The 16340-nt window shown below is 48.7% G+C and overlaps 8 protein-coding genes across 8 annotated transcripts; 6 read left to right on the forward strand and 2 right to left on the reverse strand.

The window, feature by feature from the left end:
* The first annotated feature begins 110 nt into the window (after positions 1 to 110).
* Positions 111 to 2600, forward strand: EDB91DRAFT_1092736 (uncharacterized protein). Its single transcript, XM_041316757.1, has 4 exons — positions 111 to 345; positions 399 to 680; positions 727 to 1475; positions 1523 to 2600. The coding sequence occupies exons 1-4, from the start codon at positions 246 to 248 to the stop codon at positions 2312 to 2314; spliced, it is 1923 nt and encodes a 640-aa protein (XP_041184281.1). The 5' UTR covers positions 111 to 245; the 3' UTR covers positions 2315 to 2600.
* A 153-nt stretch (positions 2601 to 2753) lies between these two features.
* Positions 2754 to 3417, forward strand: EDB91DRAFT_1041985 (uncharacterized protein; the record flags this gene model as incomplete). The annotated part of the gene is made up of 5 exons (XM_041312965.1): positions 2754 to 2796; positions 2911 to 2940; positions 3061 to 3092; positions 3217 to 3309; positions 3367 to 3417. 5 exons carry the CDS (start codon positions 2754 to 2756, stop codon positions 3415 to 3417), a joined length of 249 nt encoding a protein of 82 aa, XP_041184282.1.
* A 587-nt stretch (positions 3418 to 4004) lies between these two features.
* On the reverse strand, positions 4005 to 5884 carry EDB91DRAFT_1233275 (uncharacterized protein; the record flags this gene model as incomplete). Its single annotated transcript, XM_041321086.1, has 5 exons — positions 4005 to 4673; positions 4721 to 5001; positions 5055 to 5169; positions 5242 to 5442; positions 5495 to 5884. 5 exons carry the CDS (start codon positions 5882 to 5884, stop codon positions 4005 to 4007), a joined length of 1656 nt encoding a protein of 551 aa, XP_041184283.1.
* A 298-nt stretch (positions 5885 to 6182) lies between these two features.
* EDB91DRAFT_1092759 (uncharacterized protein) lies at positions 6183 to 10269 on the forward strand. The gene is made up of 13 exons (XM_041316758.1): positions 6183 to 6459; positions 6509 to 6672; positions 6727 to 6965; positions 7023 to 7295; positions 7352 to 7813; positions 7870 to 8052; positions 8107 to 8910; positions 8963 to 9155; positions 9204 to 9231; positions 9281 to 9569; positions 9619 to 9870; positions 9928 to 10029; positions 10084 to 10269. The coding sequence occupies exons 2-13, from the start codon at positions 6555 to 6557 to the stop codon at positions 10123 to 10125; spliced, it is 2985 nt and encodes a 994-aa protein (XP_041184284.1). The 5' UTR covers positions 6183 to 6459; positions 6509 to 6554; the 3' UTR covers positions 10126 to 10269.
* A 42-nt stretch (positions 10270 to 10311) lies between these two features.
* On the forward strand, positions 10312 to 11953 carry EDB91DRAFT_1092766 (RlpA-like double-psi beta-barrel-protein domain-containing protein-containing protein). Its single transcript, XM_041316759.1, has 5 exons — positions 10312 to 10456; positions 10643 to 10899; positions 10950 to 10970; positions 11030 to 11113; positions 11168 to 11953. Exons 2-5 carry the CDS (start codon positions 10663 to 10665, stop codon positions 11624 to 11626), a joined length of 801 nt encoding a protein of 266 aa, XP_041184285.1. The 5' UTR covers positions 10312 to 10456; positions 10643 to 10662; the 3' UTR covers positions 11627 to 11953.
* Positions 11954 to 12139: 186 nt separating this feature from the next.
* Positions 12140 to 13159, forward strand: EDB91DRAFT_1041330 (plant expansin; the record flags this gene model as incomplete). Its single annotated transcript, XM_041312917.1, has 4 exons — positions 12140 to 12321; positions 12381 to 12417; positions 12474 to 12587; positions 12641 to 13159. 4 exons carry the CDS (start codon positions 12140 to 12142, stop codon positions 13157 to 13159), a joined length of 852 nt encoding a protein of 283 aa, XP_041184286.1.
* Positions 13160 to 13328: 169 nt separating this feature from the next.
* Positions 13329 to 14498, reverse strand: EDB91DRAFT_16588 (uncharacterized protein). Its single transcript, XM_041326287.1, has 3 exons — positions 14420 to 14498; positions 13869 to 14368; positions 13329 to 13817 (listed from the first exon to the last, which is right to left on the reverse strand). The coding sequence occupies exons 2-3, from the start codon at positions 14336 to 14338 to the stop codon at positions 13499 to 13501; spliced, it is 789 nt and encodes a 262-aa protein (XP_041184287.1). The 5' UTR covers positions 14339 to 14368; positions 14420 to 14498; the 3' UTR covers positions 13329 to 13498.
* A 77-nt stretch (positions 14499 to 14575) lies between these two features.
* Positions 14576 to 16257, forward strand: EDB91DRAFT_1092772 (NAD(P)-binding protein). The gene is made up of 6 exons (XM_041316760.1): positions 14576 to 14875; positions 14934 to 15076; positions 15130 to 15437; positions 15487 to 15761; positions 15815 to 15876; positions 15931 to 16257. The coding sequence occupies exons 1-6, from the start codon at positions 14709 to 14711 to the stop codon at positions 16053 to 16055; spliced, it is 1080 nt and encodes a 359-aa protein (XP_041184288.1). The 5' UTR covers positions 14576 to 14708; the 3' UTR covers positions 16056 to 16257.
* Positions 16258 to 16340: the final 83 nt, after the last annotated feature.

Genomic DNA, 16340 nt, shown 5'->3' on the forward strand with positions numbered 1-16340 from the left:
ACAATTAACCGGCGTGACAATGCCATAACCGGTAATAGGAAGCCGGTAGTCCGGAGATGGACAGATCTGGATCAGAAATCGGGAGATCGTGTCGCGATGCTAGTAGCTTGCTTCTCGCTGGCTGTCATGAATATTCTGGTGCCAGTTATTGGCCAGTTATTTATCCCAGTTGCTTCTGGGCGTCTTTTCATCCTTCATCACTCTTTTCTTTCACTCTTTCCTTCACCATACAACGTCTCGTCCTCATGGTGAAGCTGACCCTCATATCCCCCAAAGGCAACAATGGTGTCCGCTTCTTTCCTTACACTGGCTACCTCGGCTTAACCTCTCTCAAGTTTGAAGGAGGTCCGTGTATTGTTCTTTGAACTAATGTCGTGCACTGATATACCTTAACTCAGTCGTCCGAACTGAAATCGAGCAGGATGGAAAACTTCTGCCTGCCAAAGATGTCACAGTATTCGTTCGATGTTACGAGTTTCGGCAAGGTCGGTTGGGCACAATACAGGCCAATATCTTGGTAGAATCCTCTGTCACATTATGGAGGAAACCAGAAGGTCAGGATTGGGCAGAGATCGGAAACGTGGAATACCCATTCCGACTTTCCATGCCACTTCATACTTCTGGTCCCAGCACAGCTCTTTACTTTCAAGAGTATCGAATATGTTGGCGAATTGAGGCCGGTATGTGCTTTCAGACGCTAAATCGATCGTGTCTTATGCCATTTAGTGGTTAATCATGCTCCCGTTCCGGGTGTTGGTTCCCGCTTGCTTAAACATTACGATCTCAATTTGATCCGCCACGACCTACCCGGGAGCGTGTCTCCTCCCTCACCAGTAACACCGCCACCAACGTCCTATCTGTCCTCCTTGAGCACCAAGTCTAGAGGACCTTCACTCCGTTATCGTATTTTACTGCCCCCTACACCTGTTGGCCCCCTCGATATCGTTTCTCTACAAGTCACTGTGCAACCACTCGATCCGGCTGTATCCATCCGCAGTGCGACTGCCGTCGTTGAAAGAAGAATACAATTCTCCGAATCCCCAATATCTCCCCCTGGTGCTTTGACCCCATCAGCCCCTACATTGTCTTCACACTCACACCCCACACCAAATCAAGAATCACACCCTCATGATCACCGCTCTGTCACAATGAACTCCGGCGACACCACATCTGCAGAGTCATCTTACAATGACCTTTCCTCGTCCTCGATATCGCATAGTGATACCAGACCTCTTCTGCCACAACGTCAATCGACCGTCCCTAGTGCCTCGCCCTTGGCGCACGCGAGCGACCGGACAGCGACGCACATTTTTGCTCATCTTGAATCTTCCCATCGCTTCACTCGGGATTCTACTGGAACCTGGCGTCAGACACTCACCTTTTCTTGGCCCGATGCCAGATCCAATAGCCGATGGACGATTGGAGAAACCCTTCGGACTGACATGACTTCTGTCAAATTTTTTATTCGCGTCAAGGTACATTACATCATTTCGTTTGTTATTTGCCTAATCATACATTTCAGTTGATCGTCTCCTCCCCCAATTCAAGCGCTGAAACGGTTGAGCTCGACGACAAAGAAATCATTGTAGTCTCAACCAACGATGCTCAGCGTCAATTGGCTCTTTCGCGCTATTCCGCCGCAAGGGAGTCTAAGTCTAGGTCCCCCAAACGATCAAAGCGAAATCGTCCAAATACAAATACTCAACTGCCATCACCACCTCGCAGCCCTCCTTCAGTTTCCAACGTACCAGAAAATGCATCCGTCGCCCCTAAAGGTAACCATGAGCCTGAAATATCGCTTGAGCATATCCACAAGATTTCATCTGCATCGTCCCCACAATCCGGAAGCAAGTACAACGTAAAGTCTACGCGTAGACCCCACACTTCTGCTGGGCCACGGGACACGCCACATGGGTACGATTCGCGAGGATACAACCCTCTTCAGAATCATAGCAATCGACTCGCTGTCCCTCTGCGCCCCGAAACCGCATACCACAGTGGACCCACGACTGATGGACGCGTCACTCGTGGTGCTTTCAACCAGAAGTGGGTTGAAGCCCCACGACTTGGCGGTTCTAGTACAAACGTGAGCTCGGAAGACGTCCACTCGTCAATGCCTGGAAGTCCTCCACGTGCAGAAGGCAGCTTGTTGTTCGAAGTTGGGCAAGTGGAAATGCGTGCGTGGGAGGAGGAACTAGCAAGAATAGAATTGGTGAGCCGCAAAAGCACTGCGGATATGATGGATTTTGTGTCCCAGCGCAGGAAGTTGAGCGGCCAACAAGTCATACGGACATATGTGCACGCGGACCGCTGAGCACACGGATTCTCTGCATTCTACACTACTTATCGCCTACTGTTTTCCGCTGTCGTGCTTTCCCTCTCTAGCATAGGTTATCTCTGCATAGTTGTTGTTTCAACCACCAATACCGTCATCGACTTCATACCAGCACGACTCACTGTAGAACGTCCAACTCTACTATCATTGCATATTACTTATCAGTTTCGTTGGCGCATGTCCTCGGAGACCGTTCTAATGAGATATACCGACCTTGGTCTTACCAAGGCAAGACATGTATAGCTGATGTGTTGTGTGACTGCAGTGGTCCAACTTCCGAAGTTCCAAGTATGATGCGCCAATATTATGCTGAGATACAAATAAACACATAAACACTGCTTGTGCATTGCGGCTGGCCATCCCCCGGGCCTCACTTGACAACTTACCAATTATTCCCTGACGAACAATCTCGCACACAATGAGTTTTCCATGGTTCAGAATGACATTACTAGGAGGCGGTCGTGAGTCTTTCTGCTAATCTCGAACTGTCAAACACGGAAGCTGATTGTAACTGGGATTGCGGCGCAAATTGAACTGGATTTTTACTGCATGCACACGGCACTTTGCTGCGCCAGTGATGGGCCTGGGTTATCTCATGATGCGTGGTTCGTCTTCTACTATGACCCGGAAAGTTGAAACCTTCACCATCTGATCTGCCCACTTTTTTGGATGACTCTTTCCTGTTCCTCCCACTTAAACGTCATCGCCTTATTCTTGGTTTGTAGCGACCGTACCTACACCTGATCAGACATATGCTGTGAGTTCTCCCCCTTTCTTCCGCCGCTGGACACGCCGGAGCCTCCTTTGTAATTGTTCCGAGGCTGCATATTGCATTTTTCGCGTTTTTTTCACTCCAGAACCATGTCTCACCATAAGCGCAGGCGATGTCACCTGATCTGCGGCGAAAGGTTGATGCAAATCGTGCGGCCAGACTCGCCCAAGAGCAAACCATGAAACGTCAAATCGATGCTCAGGTTAGTAGACTTCACAGTGCGATGCATGTTTTGACAGCCTTATTATTCTACCACTAGAGCGATCCAGACGCAGAAAAACCCATTTGGGCAAACCCACAAAAAAAGTAACTTTGTTATCTCCCGGCATCCCTGCACGTCAGAGCTCTCTCTTTGTCACTGGACGGCATACCACGTACCTATTCACTGCCTGCATTTGTAATGTCTTGATCTGTCTCGTTTTCGGTGCCGCTCGACGGCTTTTTCAACCCTTCTTGGTCTCCAGACCCGCCGTAAGATGGCAACCTCCTGAACCATGCCGGCAAAATACACATCAGAATTGCACCCGCCCTTGAAATACTTTCGCCGCAACAGTGAGAAACATCTCACTGTCATACCTCCGCGGATACTTACATGACAAGCTGGCGCCCGATATACGAATCTCCGAGTTTAGTCTCCACCGAGAGCATGGGAAATCTCACATGACGTGAGGCTCGGATGTTGATGACAATTACGCTATAGTATGCGAGCGGCAAACAAATCAAATTCATTGAAATGACAAGTCAGATCGCTACAGTGGTGATGTATTCAACAGGCTGAAATGTGAAGCTCAAAAAGTATGCAAACATTAGGGATTACGAAAGATGCTCCTCCAGGATCTATAAGCGATGAATGACACTAACACCAGGCCCCAGTACCGTCCGATTGGCAATCATGAATTAGACAGTCTCTGCAGTGGTCCTGACTGAAACCAAGTCCGTATTCAACAACGGCTCTTCCATTGACGATTCTGGCGAAGACGGAAGTGCATCATAAGATGGCTGTTCTGAAGTATTGGGGCTGAAAATGGAGGACGACATGGAGGCCGCACCAGGCGTCCCTGCGGATGGTTTCATGTTGGCAAACGGCATGGAAGTCTTCTGACTTGAAAACTTGACTACTCCATTGGGCACTGTCGATGCTGTGGAATCAACAATTCCATCACCAACCATCGGTAATGAGGTGCCCGGTGTCATGCATTGTGGTTGGGCTGAAATCGAGATTGCCCCATCACTGCGGGTGGCGCTGGTGTCAACGGGTGTCTGTGAACGAGATGAAGAGGTTGGTTGACCTGCTACAGGGGTTATTGCCCGACTACCACCGTGATTCGCTTCGGCTAAGGCCTCTCCCGACTCCAAGCTCCGAGCCGCCGATAGGATATTGGAAGCGTCGTTGCCTACTGTGTCTGCGGTGGTCTGATCCTCGCTCGAGCGACCGGGAGAAGTGTCTCCTTCTATAGCCCCCCCTGAAGCAGCAGCAGCAGCTTCCTTCTTTCGCTTCTCTTCTTCTTTTCTTTGCTGCTCTTCATGTTCCAAAAGTGAAAGGCGCATAGCCTCCATGACCATTAACTGAACAGGGATATTAGTTGAAAGACTTTGGAGTAAAATGTTAATACCTCTTCCAAATCTTGACCACCAAGACCCATCTGACCCAGTAATTGGCTAATATCCGGTTGGCCATTGTTTCTATGTCGCCGACTTCTTCGACCGGCACCGGTGTCCGCTTCGCCGCCGTCCTGACCATCACCGGTAGGTAGTGCATGAACACGACCGCTGGTCACACCAACTGGAATTAGTCTATCCCCTACTTGACGCATGATTATTCGCCTATTCGCACGGCGCGTAACAGCAGCTCGAACAGCGGCAAGTTTGGCTTCCCAGTCAGGCCGTATTTGATCTATGCACAGGAAGACATGATGGATGTGTGAGAATTGAACACGAGTCATTTACCTGTCGTAACCACATCCGGGCTATCATGACCAAAGCTCTTGCGGCGTCGTTTGTGAACTGCGTTTGGTATATTCTGCTGCAAGCCTTTGGGAGTTTCCCCCCATACTGGTGGTGACTATGAAGTTTGAACGGCAATCAGTAAAGAGAGGTCACGTCATCGGTAATAGTGAGGAATATGAACACGAACCATTCCATCGCTCCCAATTCCGGTACGCCATGAAGGAGGAGTGTATACCACACCGAAATTTTCCTGCACACAATATGGGCATGCTGCTGGCTCAGATACGAGATGTGTAGCCGTGGGTTCAGTCCTCTTTATCTGAACAAAACACTCAGTACATATTGCCTGATCGCAACATCTTGAATAGTTCATGTTAGGTGGGTAATACTGAGGCACAAGTTACTCAGTGGTTGCATGACGCACGTGAGAGATAACGCACAAGGAAACATATTGGGCATTCTACAGCACCTCTATAAACGGCGGCCTCTGGACAACGGGAGGTCTCCTTCAATGTACCAGGTCGCTTAGACTGATTAGCTGGCTTTGAGCCATCTCGCGAGTCAACCCTTGTGGGGGAGGTGTCGGAGTGGCTGCTGTCAGAATCTGGGAGGACCCTCCTAGCTGACATGATCTGTTCATCGTCCCAGTTTTCATTGTAATCTTCTAGAGGTCGATAGAAAGGAGCAAGTTTGCGATCTACGATGAACTGGGTGACGATCCCATGATTCCAGTCTTTAGGTCCAGTGTAGACGCCCTGAGGAATGAGATGACCGTAGTCTACAGTTTCGTCGTGATGGCCACGTGATGACGACGAGCCAGTGTTGCCCATGACTTCAATTCCAAAGACGATAACGTCTTGGTAGTTGTACAGAGACAGCTGACGAAGAAGAACGGCGAGACCGTCGTATGCGCTTACTTCCTTCGCTGTTCACTGCCAATTAGGTCACCGTAGTGTATTTGCCTCTATTTGTCTTTGGTGGCAAGTGATTGATACCCGGGCCGTACTAGAATTTCAAAGAAATCGTTATCTCAACGAGCTGACCATTGGCCAGGCTTTTTTCAGGCAAGATAGATAATAAGAAATGCGGATTCACATATCTTGGATCGATCTGATGTGATATATTCGAGCGAGGTTGCGCCTTTAAATGTGAGCGATGGCGTGCTTGTCTATACTACGTAAAAACCTCTTATTACCGTAACTTTCACCTATGAACATGATCGTCTGTCGTTTCCTATGATGACGGCCCGCGGCTCTCTCCAACTCTCCAACTCGCAACCAGTCTGAGTCTGACTTTGACAAGTCTTGACTAGCGCTGGTCCCTGGGGCTGTCCTCATGGACAACTCGCCGACAACTTGCGCAAACAAATTGGACACGTCAGCTACATCAAGAAATTTCTCATATAGTCAGTAACACAGGTAAAGCAAATTCAGGTCCTTACAGGCAACTTAAAGGTGCTGGTTCGTGTGTCTGTCAATCTCTTTCCTCTTCATTACGGTCATGGACCATCCTTGGGCCAGCACTCCGGAGCAAGTCCTTGAGCACTTTGGTGTCGACTGTTCTCGCGGACTAACTGCAGCCCACGCAGCAAAGCATGCAGAAGTGTACGGAAAGAACGGTCAGTCTGGGTTGTTCATGTATTTTATGTTGGGAGCTATAACAGCTTGTGCAGAGCTTCCAGAAGAACCTCCAACTCCGTTATGGGAACTTATCCTAGAACAGTTCAAGGACCAGCTAGTATTGATCCTGCTTGCGTCAGCCGTTATATCCTTCATTTTGGCATTGCTAGATGACTCTGAGGGTACCACTTTATTTGGAGCATTTGTTGAACCCACTGTCATATTGCTCATTCTTATTGCCAATGCAACTGTTGGGGTGATACAAGAAACAAACGCGGAGAAAGCTATAGACGTGAGTTATATTTTGTGGTCTTGTGGTGTATCAATGTGTTCAACTATGTTCGTGCAGGCTTTAAAGGAATATTCCCCAGATGAGGCCAAAGTCCTCAGGTCTGGCCAGTTGGCCCGCATTCATGCCTCCGAACTCGTTCCAGGTGACATCGTTTCGGTTGCAGTTGGTGACAAAATTCCAGCGGATTGCAGAATCTTGTCCATATCCTCCAGTAGCTTTAGGGTTGACCAGGCCATCCTCACTGGCGAGAGCGTTAGCGTGAACAAGTCGGTCGACGTCGTCTCTGACACCGGCGCTGTCAAGCAGGACATGACAAACATGATGTTCTCTGTAAGTGCTCTCTTTGCCTTCTCGACATTCAACAGGGGGTTCATCAGAATATTCAGGGTACCACAGTAGTCAACGGGAGTGCACGAGCTATCGTCACTTTCACAGGCCAGAAGACCGCTATTGGCCACATCCATCATTCAATCTCGCAGCAAATCAGTGAAAAGACTCCACTCAAACGCAAACTCGACGATTTCGGTGATATGCTCGCCAAAGTGATCACTGTAATTTGTGTCCTGGTGTGGTTGGTTAATTTCCGGCACTTCTGGGACCCTGCACATCATGGTGCAATGAAGGGTGCTGTTTATTACTTCAAAATTGCCGTAGCTCTTGCAGTGGCCGCTATCCCTGAAGGTCTTGCTGCCGTTATTACAGCATGTTTGGCATTGGGAACGAAGAAGATGGCACAGAAGAACGCGATTGTCAGGAATTTACCAAGCGTGGAAACTCTCGGATGTACCAATGTCATTTGCTCAGACAAAACGGGCACTCTCACTACCAACCAAATGAGTGTTTCAAAGGTGACATATGAATTACTACCGTATGAAAATCATCTCACTCAACTTTGCTTCTCAAGTTCCTCATCATTAATGCGCAAAGCGGGCTTCCAGAAGACTATGCCGTCGAAGGTACAACTTATTCCCCACATGGCTCGATCACCTCTGTCAACGGAAAGGCCGCGGATTTACAGTCTGACCCCCTCAGACGTCTCGCAGAGATTAGCGCCATCTGTAATGACGCGAAGATTGTCTACCATTCTGTGAGCTCTACCACATTACTAATCAGAGTTATCTATCCTCATTAGTGTTTCTAGGACAAGGACTCATACAGTAATGTGGGGGAGCCGACTGAAGCTGCCTTGAAAGTCCTCGTAGAGAAGATAGGTTGTGCGGATAAAGAAGTATCCGGGTCCCTCTCCACACTTTCGCCGTCCGTAAGGGCGAGTGTAGTGAATGAGTACTATGAGCGCTCCATCCCGAGGCTGCTCACTATGGAATTTTCACGTGACCGGAAGATGATGTCTGTCCTTGTTCGGCTGAATGGGAAGGGTGCCCTGTTTGCCAAAGGAGCCCCCGAGTCCGTCTTGGATCGGTGTACCTCAGTCATGGTAGATGGCAAGGTCATTCCATTAACTGCAGAGCTACGTAAAGTGCTCCTCGCTCAAACGGTTTCTTACGGTGCTATCGGTCTCCGCACTCTGGCCTTCGCCTACGTAGACGTTCAAGACCTTGATCCCACTCACTATCAGAGTCAAAACACCAGCGATTATGCTCGTTTTGAACAGGACTTGGTGTTCGTTTCTCTGGTTGGAATGCTCGATCCTCCAAGGCCCGAGGTCCGCCTCGCTGTTGCGAACTGTAGAGCTGCTGGAATTCGTGTTATCTGCATCACTGGCGATAATAAGGGCACTGCAGAAACGATCTGCAGGCAGATTGGGATCTTCGGGGAGAATGAGGACTTGACAGGGAAGAGTTACACTGGTCGGGAACTCGATGAGCTCAGTTCTGAGGAGAAGATTAAGGCTGTACAGCGCGCTAGTCTCTTCACCCGGACAGAACCCGCACACAAGAGCCAACTTGTTGATATCCTCCAAGGTCTCGGGCTGGTTGTAGCGATGGTTGGTCAGTGTACTTGACATCTTTGCTGCGAGCTAACACATTTCTTTCTAGACTGGTGATGGTGTAAACGACGCCCCAGCACTCAAGAAGGCTGATATTGGGGTCGCCATGGGAAGCGGCACTGACGTTGCCAAACTGGCTGCCGATATGGTGCTCGCGGACTCGAACTTTGCAACTATAGAGCTAGCGGTTGAAGAAGGTAGACTCATATACAATAACACCAAGCAATTTATCCGATACCTAAGTACGTGCAACCTATTTTGTCTCGGTTGTTCCTGCTGACTGGTTGTAGTTTCGTCAAATATTGGCGAAGTCGTCAGGTAGGACTACATACTGTTGTCCTGAATAAATACTGACAGTTTACCACAGCATATTCTTGACTGTCCTGCTAGGCATGCCCGAGGCCCTTATCCCGGTGCAACTCCTGTGGGTCAACCTCGTTACAGACAGCTTGCCTGCAACCGCCCTTGGATTCAACCCTGCAGATCATTCTATCATGCGTGTTCCTCCCAGAAACAGCCGCGAACCTCTTGTCGGCAAATGGCTGTTCTTCCGCTACATGGTCGTTGGCATTTACGTTGGATGTGCCACCGTATTCGGATATGCGTGGTGGTTCATCTTTTACTCAGAAGGGCCGCAGATCACGTTCCATCAACTTGTATGTGTTGTCCTCACTCAATCGTCCGTTCCCTACTGATGTTCGACAGACGCATTTCCATCAATGTTCCACGCTCTTTCCGGAAATCGGGTGCGAGATGTTCACGAATGTTATGGCCCATCGGGCTACGACCATGAGCCTGTCAATTCTGGTGACGGTGGAGATGTTCAACGCTATGAACTCGCTCTCTGAAAATGAAAGTCTGCTGCGGTTGCCTGTATGGAAGAACCCATTCCTTGTGGCAGCAATAACTCTCAGCATGGCACTTCACTTCGCCATTTTGTACATTCCATTCTTCACGGTCAGTCTTCTGCGTTTATTTCGCTGAATTTTGACAAGTTAAATCGTTTTTTCTCAGACGCTGTTCCAAATAACGCCACTGAACTGGGCTGAATGGGAAATGGTTTTGTATCTTAGCGTGCCAGTGCTTGCCATCGACGAGGTCCTGAAATTGGTGACAGTGAGTATCATGTGACAAGTCTTCTTTCTCATGTCATGCTCAATTGTCACACAGACAATGTTCGTCGACCCTCCCACACAAGTGGAGTTAAAATGATGGGACGATATGTTGGATTATGATTCAATGTATCAGTTGTAGTAAGAATGAGAATGGCTTCTAAGAACCTAGACTAGAATTTCTTCGTCGTTGTGAGCAGTGAAATCTGAGTGCTACCGCTGCCAGTGCCGCTGAGTCTCGAATTGTAACATATGCAAGGTTTATATATGCATGTTTGGTTCATACCCATCACGCCTACACACGCATAGCGCTTGTCAGCGTTGCTGGGAGCAACATGGAGCGACATAATGCGCACCCCTTCTATTATTTTAGAGGCCAATCGGCTAGCTAGCTAAGCCTGGATCGTAGCTAGACGTCTGAAAGCCTTTAGGTAAGTGACACTGTGAAACGGTGACAATCGACATACAATATGTCGCGGAAGTGTCGCCTCTCATTTACTTTAAATCTAACCATCACTTTCCGTGTTCAAAGGTTTTCACAGCAACGACCACTCTTTTTTTTTTCTTTTCGGATTTCCAGCCCGTCGACCTCACGCTCTTTTTTACTTGTTTTCTAGGTTGACTGGGTGTCCAAGCGATGCGGCTCCTTGTTCAGCTATCACTGTTGATATCGCTAGCGCTATCATGGTGCTCAGTGTTGGCTAGCAATGCTCACCAAGTCCGCCGACACCATGCAAAGCGCCTGAATCCAGACCTCGCAGTTCGGGTGTCAGGGGATGTTGATATGTACAAACGCGATTTCCCCAACTCCCGCTTCACATACTATGCGGACGGTCTGGGTGCTTGCGGTTCAACGAACCAACCCGGCGACTTCGTATGTGGTCACTTTGAATAAATTACTTGACGTTAAATTTGGTTATTTAGATAGTTGCGCTGAATTCAGCGGTAAGAATATCGGGTTTGTGCATTGTTGTGAAGTCGTTCAATATTTGGTTTTTTTTTAGCAATACGGCGGCGGCCAGTATTGCAACCAAATGATCACGATCACTGTCAACGGAATGACAGCGCAGGCTCAGATTGTTGACGAGGTGAAGAGAACGAGCATCGTGATACCAGTTGGATCAGTCTAATACCCAAAATAGTGTCCTGGATGCCCCTCCACTGGCCTTGATTTTTCCCAAGGCCTTTTCCAGTACTTCGCTCCACTTTCCAGTGGTGTGCTCTACGGCACATGGTCCTTCGGTAGTGCCCCTGCTCCGTCACCGTCGCCTACAACCACCTGGCAACCGCCCCCATCGCCGACCACTACCTGGCAGCCACCGCCGCTGCCAACTTCAATCTGGACCCCACCTCTACCTTCGACAACCTGGAGCCCCAGCCCCACCCCGTCCTCATCATCGACAAGCTCAATTTCATCCAGCTCCAGCACCCCAACCACTTCTAGTTCTTCGTCTTCTTGGACGTCGAGCAGTACCTCAAGTACAACAAGTGCTAATCCTGCAGTGGGGACCGTTGGAGTTGTCGGAAATTTATCCGTTCTCAATAACCTCAACGTTGCAATTGTGTACCTTGGTGAACTTCTTGGAGCCGCTCAGACGTAAAATTATCTATTTTAGATCCATCAAGTCTGCTGTGGATTCCTTGACGACAAAAGTACAGCGACATGCTATATCTACTTTGTTATATCTACTTTGTGGACTTTCTCGGGCTCGTATGGTTTAAAGGACTTATTCTTCAACTAGCAACTGCTATACCCACCTAATACCGTACTTCCCAACTTTGCTGAGGCGATTTCACTAGTACTGTTACTGCGTTGAATTTTAGACTGCTTCGATCCAGAGGCGTGCAATGAAACGAAACGAAACACTCAGGCTGACAGCAGTGTTGCGGGTGCTCCCGGGGTCCTAGCCAGATAGTGGTTGGTCGTGAAGAAGTTTTGATTTTTCGTATTGTAACATAGACCACACTCCCTTAAGCTTCCCTCAAGTAACAAAGCTGTATTCTTACGAGCCAGTCATTCCCTTGTGTATACGCTCTTTCAAAGTTGGTAGCTCGCCAGAGACCACCCGCACTCGGACCAAAAATCGTGCCGTTCCTGCCCTGGAAATTACACAATGCGGGTCCCGAAGATTCTCGGTTTTCTCTCTGCAATTATTCCTTTTAGTTTCGCTAGCACTCATGGGCACCACTGGGCCAGGCGTCACCAAGAAGTCGCCCTCCGCGCCCGGGGTGATGTAGATGTCCATAAGCGCGATTCCTTCACTAATGCTCGGTTCACCTTCTACGATGTCGGCTTGTGAGTCTCATCGATGGTGCCTTATTTGTCAATCGCTTACCACTTCCTTTTTTTCAAAGGGGTGCCTGCGGCCAGACAAGCGCCGCTAGTGACTTTGTCTGTATCGAGAGTTAAGATGAAGTCCTCGTCTAATTGTTATGCGTCATTTCTAGATCGTGGCGTTAAATGTCGATCAGTACGGCAGTGGATATCCTGGTCCACAGTGCTTCTTGTCAATCACGATCTCTTATGGGGGGAAAACAGCCCAGGCTGTTATCATGGATGAGGTCTGTATTCGAATATGTTATAAAACATTGTGTCCTTACCCTGAGACGACTAGTGTATGGGATGCCCTTATGGTGGACTCGACTTCTCGCGTGGTCTTTTCGACTACTTTGCGTCCGAGTCGGAAGGTGTAATCTATGGGACATGGTGGTTCAATGATGGAAGTACCGGCACTACTACCTCTAGCAGCTGGACTCCCACTTCCACCTCTACGTCTTGGACTCCTGACCCTACCACGTCCTGGACCTCAACGACGACATGGACACCAGAGACATCCTCCACCCCAACGACAACATGGACGCCACCCACCACGTTTTCATATACCTCCACCTCCACTTCCACCTCCACCTCCACTTCCTGGACCCCTACCACCACTAGTCAAATCTCTACCACCCCTTCGGCCTCGTCTACGTCCATCAATTACAACTCAGGCGTGGCCAGCGGCATTGCTATTCCCACAGGGACTGCTGTTGTGGCTGCGCCAGACAGCACCAACCCCCAGAATCTTCTAGTCATTAACCAAGCCTTGATTAGTCTCGGAATCATGCTTGCAGCTGGAGAGCAGGGTAGTTGAGTTTGCCCCCTACAACGTTGTATTTGGTCACGGAATGCGGGATGCGGTATCTATCTCTATTTTATTATACTTTGCTCGGTTGCTTCTTCTCACTTCCTCACAGCTCTTCTACGAGTTGAGCTCGTCGATTTGTCGCAGTGCTGTTTATACCCTTCAATATTCTGTTGCATCAGTATGCTGATCGTGAACCTGCTAGCCATACGTTCTCATGGTCATGTGAAATTCATGTTTTTGTCCTTTCAGAGCTCAGAGGAAGTGCCCTATTCTTACATCGAACGCAATAGGAACAAGTACAAACGACACTGTAAAACACAGGTCTAACGAGGAACTCCCCGTTGGTTAGTTATAGCAGTCAATCAAGAGGACATTTAGGCCGTATTTCTTCACCCATTTCAAGGACTTCTTCTGACCGCTTCGCCGAATATCCTTCCGTAGAGCACTCTTGCTCGGATGCATGATTTGCCGCAACGCACCCTGATCTTTGCCCCGCCTGGCTACGTATTCTTTAATATTGACATGAACCTCCGCGTTCAGCAGTTTTTTTGCTGATTTTATGCTGGTGGGCAGCTGTTGGGAGATACCGAATTCGACAACAAGGGCTTGGAGAAGCCGGAGCTTCGTACTTGGATTACCATCCTTGACAGGTGATTCGAGGTACCTGCCCACAATGAAGATATATTATTTCAAGGAATAAGAAAATGACACGCACTGCGTGATAAATGCTGCAGCATCCTCGTATGAATATGTGGGGTTCGCTCCACTGCCAGATTGAGGAGAAAGGCTCGTAGAGGATGGATGCGTATCCTCAGATTTACCACCCTTACTTCGTCTCGCCTTGCGCCTCGCTGTTCTAAGCTGCTTCCGGGTCAGCTTTTCGTCTGCCTTGTCGTTTTTGTTCGTATCCGATTCACCGTCCAATTTGCTTGAGGTTGTAACTGATAATAAATCAAACGCAATTGAGAGCCTGGTCTCCGAGACACTGTCGTCGGAATCATGGTCAGACTCAGGAGACCTGTCCACTGAGGTATGAGGTAGCAGGACGTAGTCACTTCCGCTGCTGTCCGAAGAATACTCATCGCTGGCGCCCCACACAACCTCGTCTTCAGAAGTTTCTGTAGCAGCACATGAGATGCTGGATATAATATCGATGGAAGAGTTGCTGCGCGGAGAGTCTGTCATCTCAGTGTAATTGGCTAGGGGCTTCAATGTCTAACGTCACACAGTCAGCGTAACCTAAGTGCCGTAGCATTTTGCCCTTACCTAGATGCGATTTTGTGGCAGACAATTCGAAAAGACCTTGAGTTTAGCTGTAGGTTGTAGTATGTGGATGTTACAGAAGACTAAGGAATCTTGAGCGAAACGTCCTGAAGATCACTCTAAACCGTCGCGGAGTCTCAAATTCATCCAAAATAGTCGCTTCAAGTGGACGTCAATATTGTCACGGTCATTAATATCGAGGCAGTTTATTTCAGTCTGTGGTCCGTGGTCATAAAGGAATACTCGAAATCCCAGGCGTGGTGGGCCATACACTCTCTAAGTTTGCGACACCATGGACACTGATCCAAGTTCCAATCTGCCGAAGACACAGCGAGCTTGGAGATCTGTGAAGCGAGGGAAACCTTCCGAATCCCTTGTTTTTCAGACGGACGTGGCTGTTCCTCCCCTTTCACCTGGGGAAGTGCTTGTGAAGGTTCAGGCGGCTGCTCTCAATCCGGTGTAAGTGCCATGCCTTGACGTTCACTAAATTCCTCATGAGCCCAATAAACCGCATTAGAGGATGGAAGATCATGTCGACCGCGCCTAACATCCTTGCCAGAAGGCCAATCACGCCAGAATGTGATTTCGCCGGTGTGGTCGCGGATGCGAACGGCACCGAGTTCTCCGCAGGAGACGAGGTTATCGGTTTCATATCGATCTGTGAGTATCGGTACTCCCGTTTACATACCATGTTGACGCAGGCAGTTGAACAGCACTGCAGTTGAAGACAGGGCAGGGGGCGCTGACAGAGTACACAAAGCTTCCTGCTGCCAATTTAGTCTTGAAGCCGTCAAATGTCTCTGCTATTGAGGCTTGCGGTCTTCCTTTAGCTGGGGAGACTGCTTTGCAGGCCCTTCTTGACATTGGAAAGCTTCAAGCTGGCCAGAGTGTATTTGTCAATGGCGGCAGTTCAGCAGTTGGCATGAATGCCATCTATATTGCAAAAGCTCTTGGGGCCAAGGTTGTTACTAGTGCTTCTTCAAGAAATGAGGAATTTTGTCGTAAAATGGGGGCAGATGAAGTCGGCGCTTATTCCCTTGTGGCTATTCCTTTGCTGATGCTCTCACCAGTTTATCGATTATACGAGTAAACCTCTCCACGAGCACTTTGTGGATAATCCGCCCTCGCCTAAATTTGATATCGTATTCGACGCTGTTGCCTTGGTTGACCCCGCTCTTTACAAGTATTCAAATGCCTACATAAAGCCAAAAGGTGTATTCATATCAACAGGACCGTGGCCAGACTTGAAGTCGTGGAGGGGATCTACCGGCATCGCAAAATTAATTTCTCTGGGTTGCGAAATACTTAGGCCATCGTTCCTCGGTGGCGTCAATACAAAGTGGACGTTAGTGCATTTTTCTACCAGGTCCTTGCGCGTCGTTGACATTCGACATACAGCATGGTAAGCGTAACTCACAAACCACAGGATCTTGCAAAGCTGCGGGATTTGGTGGCCGAAGGTATCGTGCTGGGTTCATCACATATTCGCCATCTCGGGTTAACTGTATTTCAAGGCAAGCTCAAACTGGTGGTCGACTCCGTTTACGGATTCGAGGATGTTCTCAGTGCTTACGAGCGCATCATGACTTCACGAGCCACCGGCAAAGTTGTAGTCAAAGTAGATGACAGCGTTGTCTGAGTACTGATATACAGATTCGCTTCGTTACCTCGTGCAAATTGAAAACGTATTGCTACTGGTAATGTGATTCCTACCTTGAGATGGATATCGAATCGGGATCGTGAAGAGACGGAAGAAGTTGATCACCCTGATGCCATCTAGTTTCGACGAGCTCACCATATTATGGCTATACTGTAGATCAATTTGCAGCGTTACTTTAGGCCTCGTCGAAAACCCGTACGCGTCCGTACTTGAGTTACCCCTACTTACCAGTGTCAGGAGCTTGATTATGAAGCGATATTATGT

Source organism: Suillus paluster (assembly GCF_016628075.1).
Source record: "Suillus paluster strain FC165 chromosome Unknown EDB91scaffold_1, whole genome shotgun sequence".
Taxonomy (NCBI): domain Eukaryota; kingdom Fungi; phylum Basidiomycota; class Agaricomycetes; order Boletales; family Suillaceae; genus Suillus; species Suillus paluster.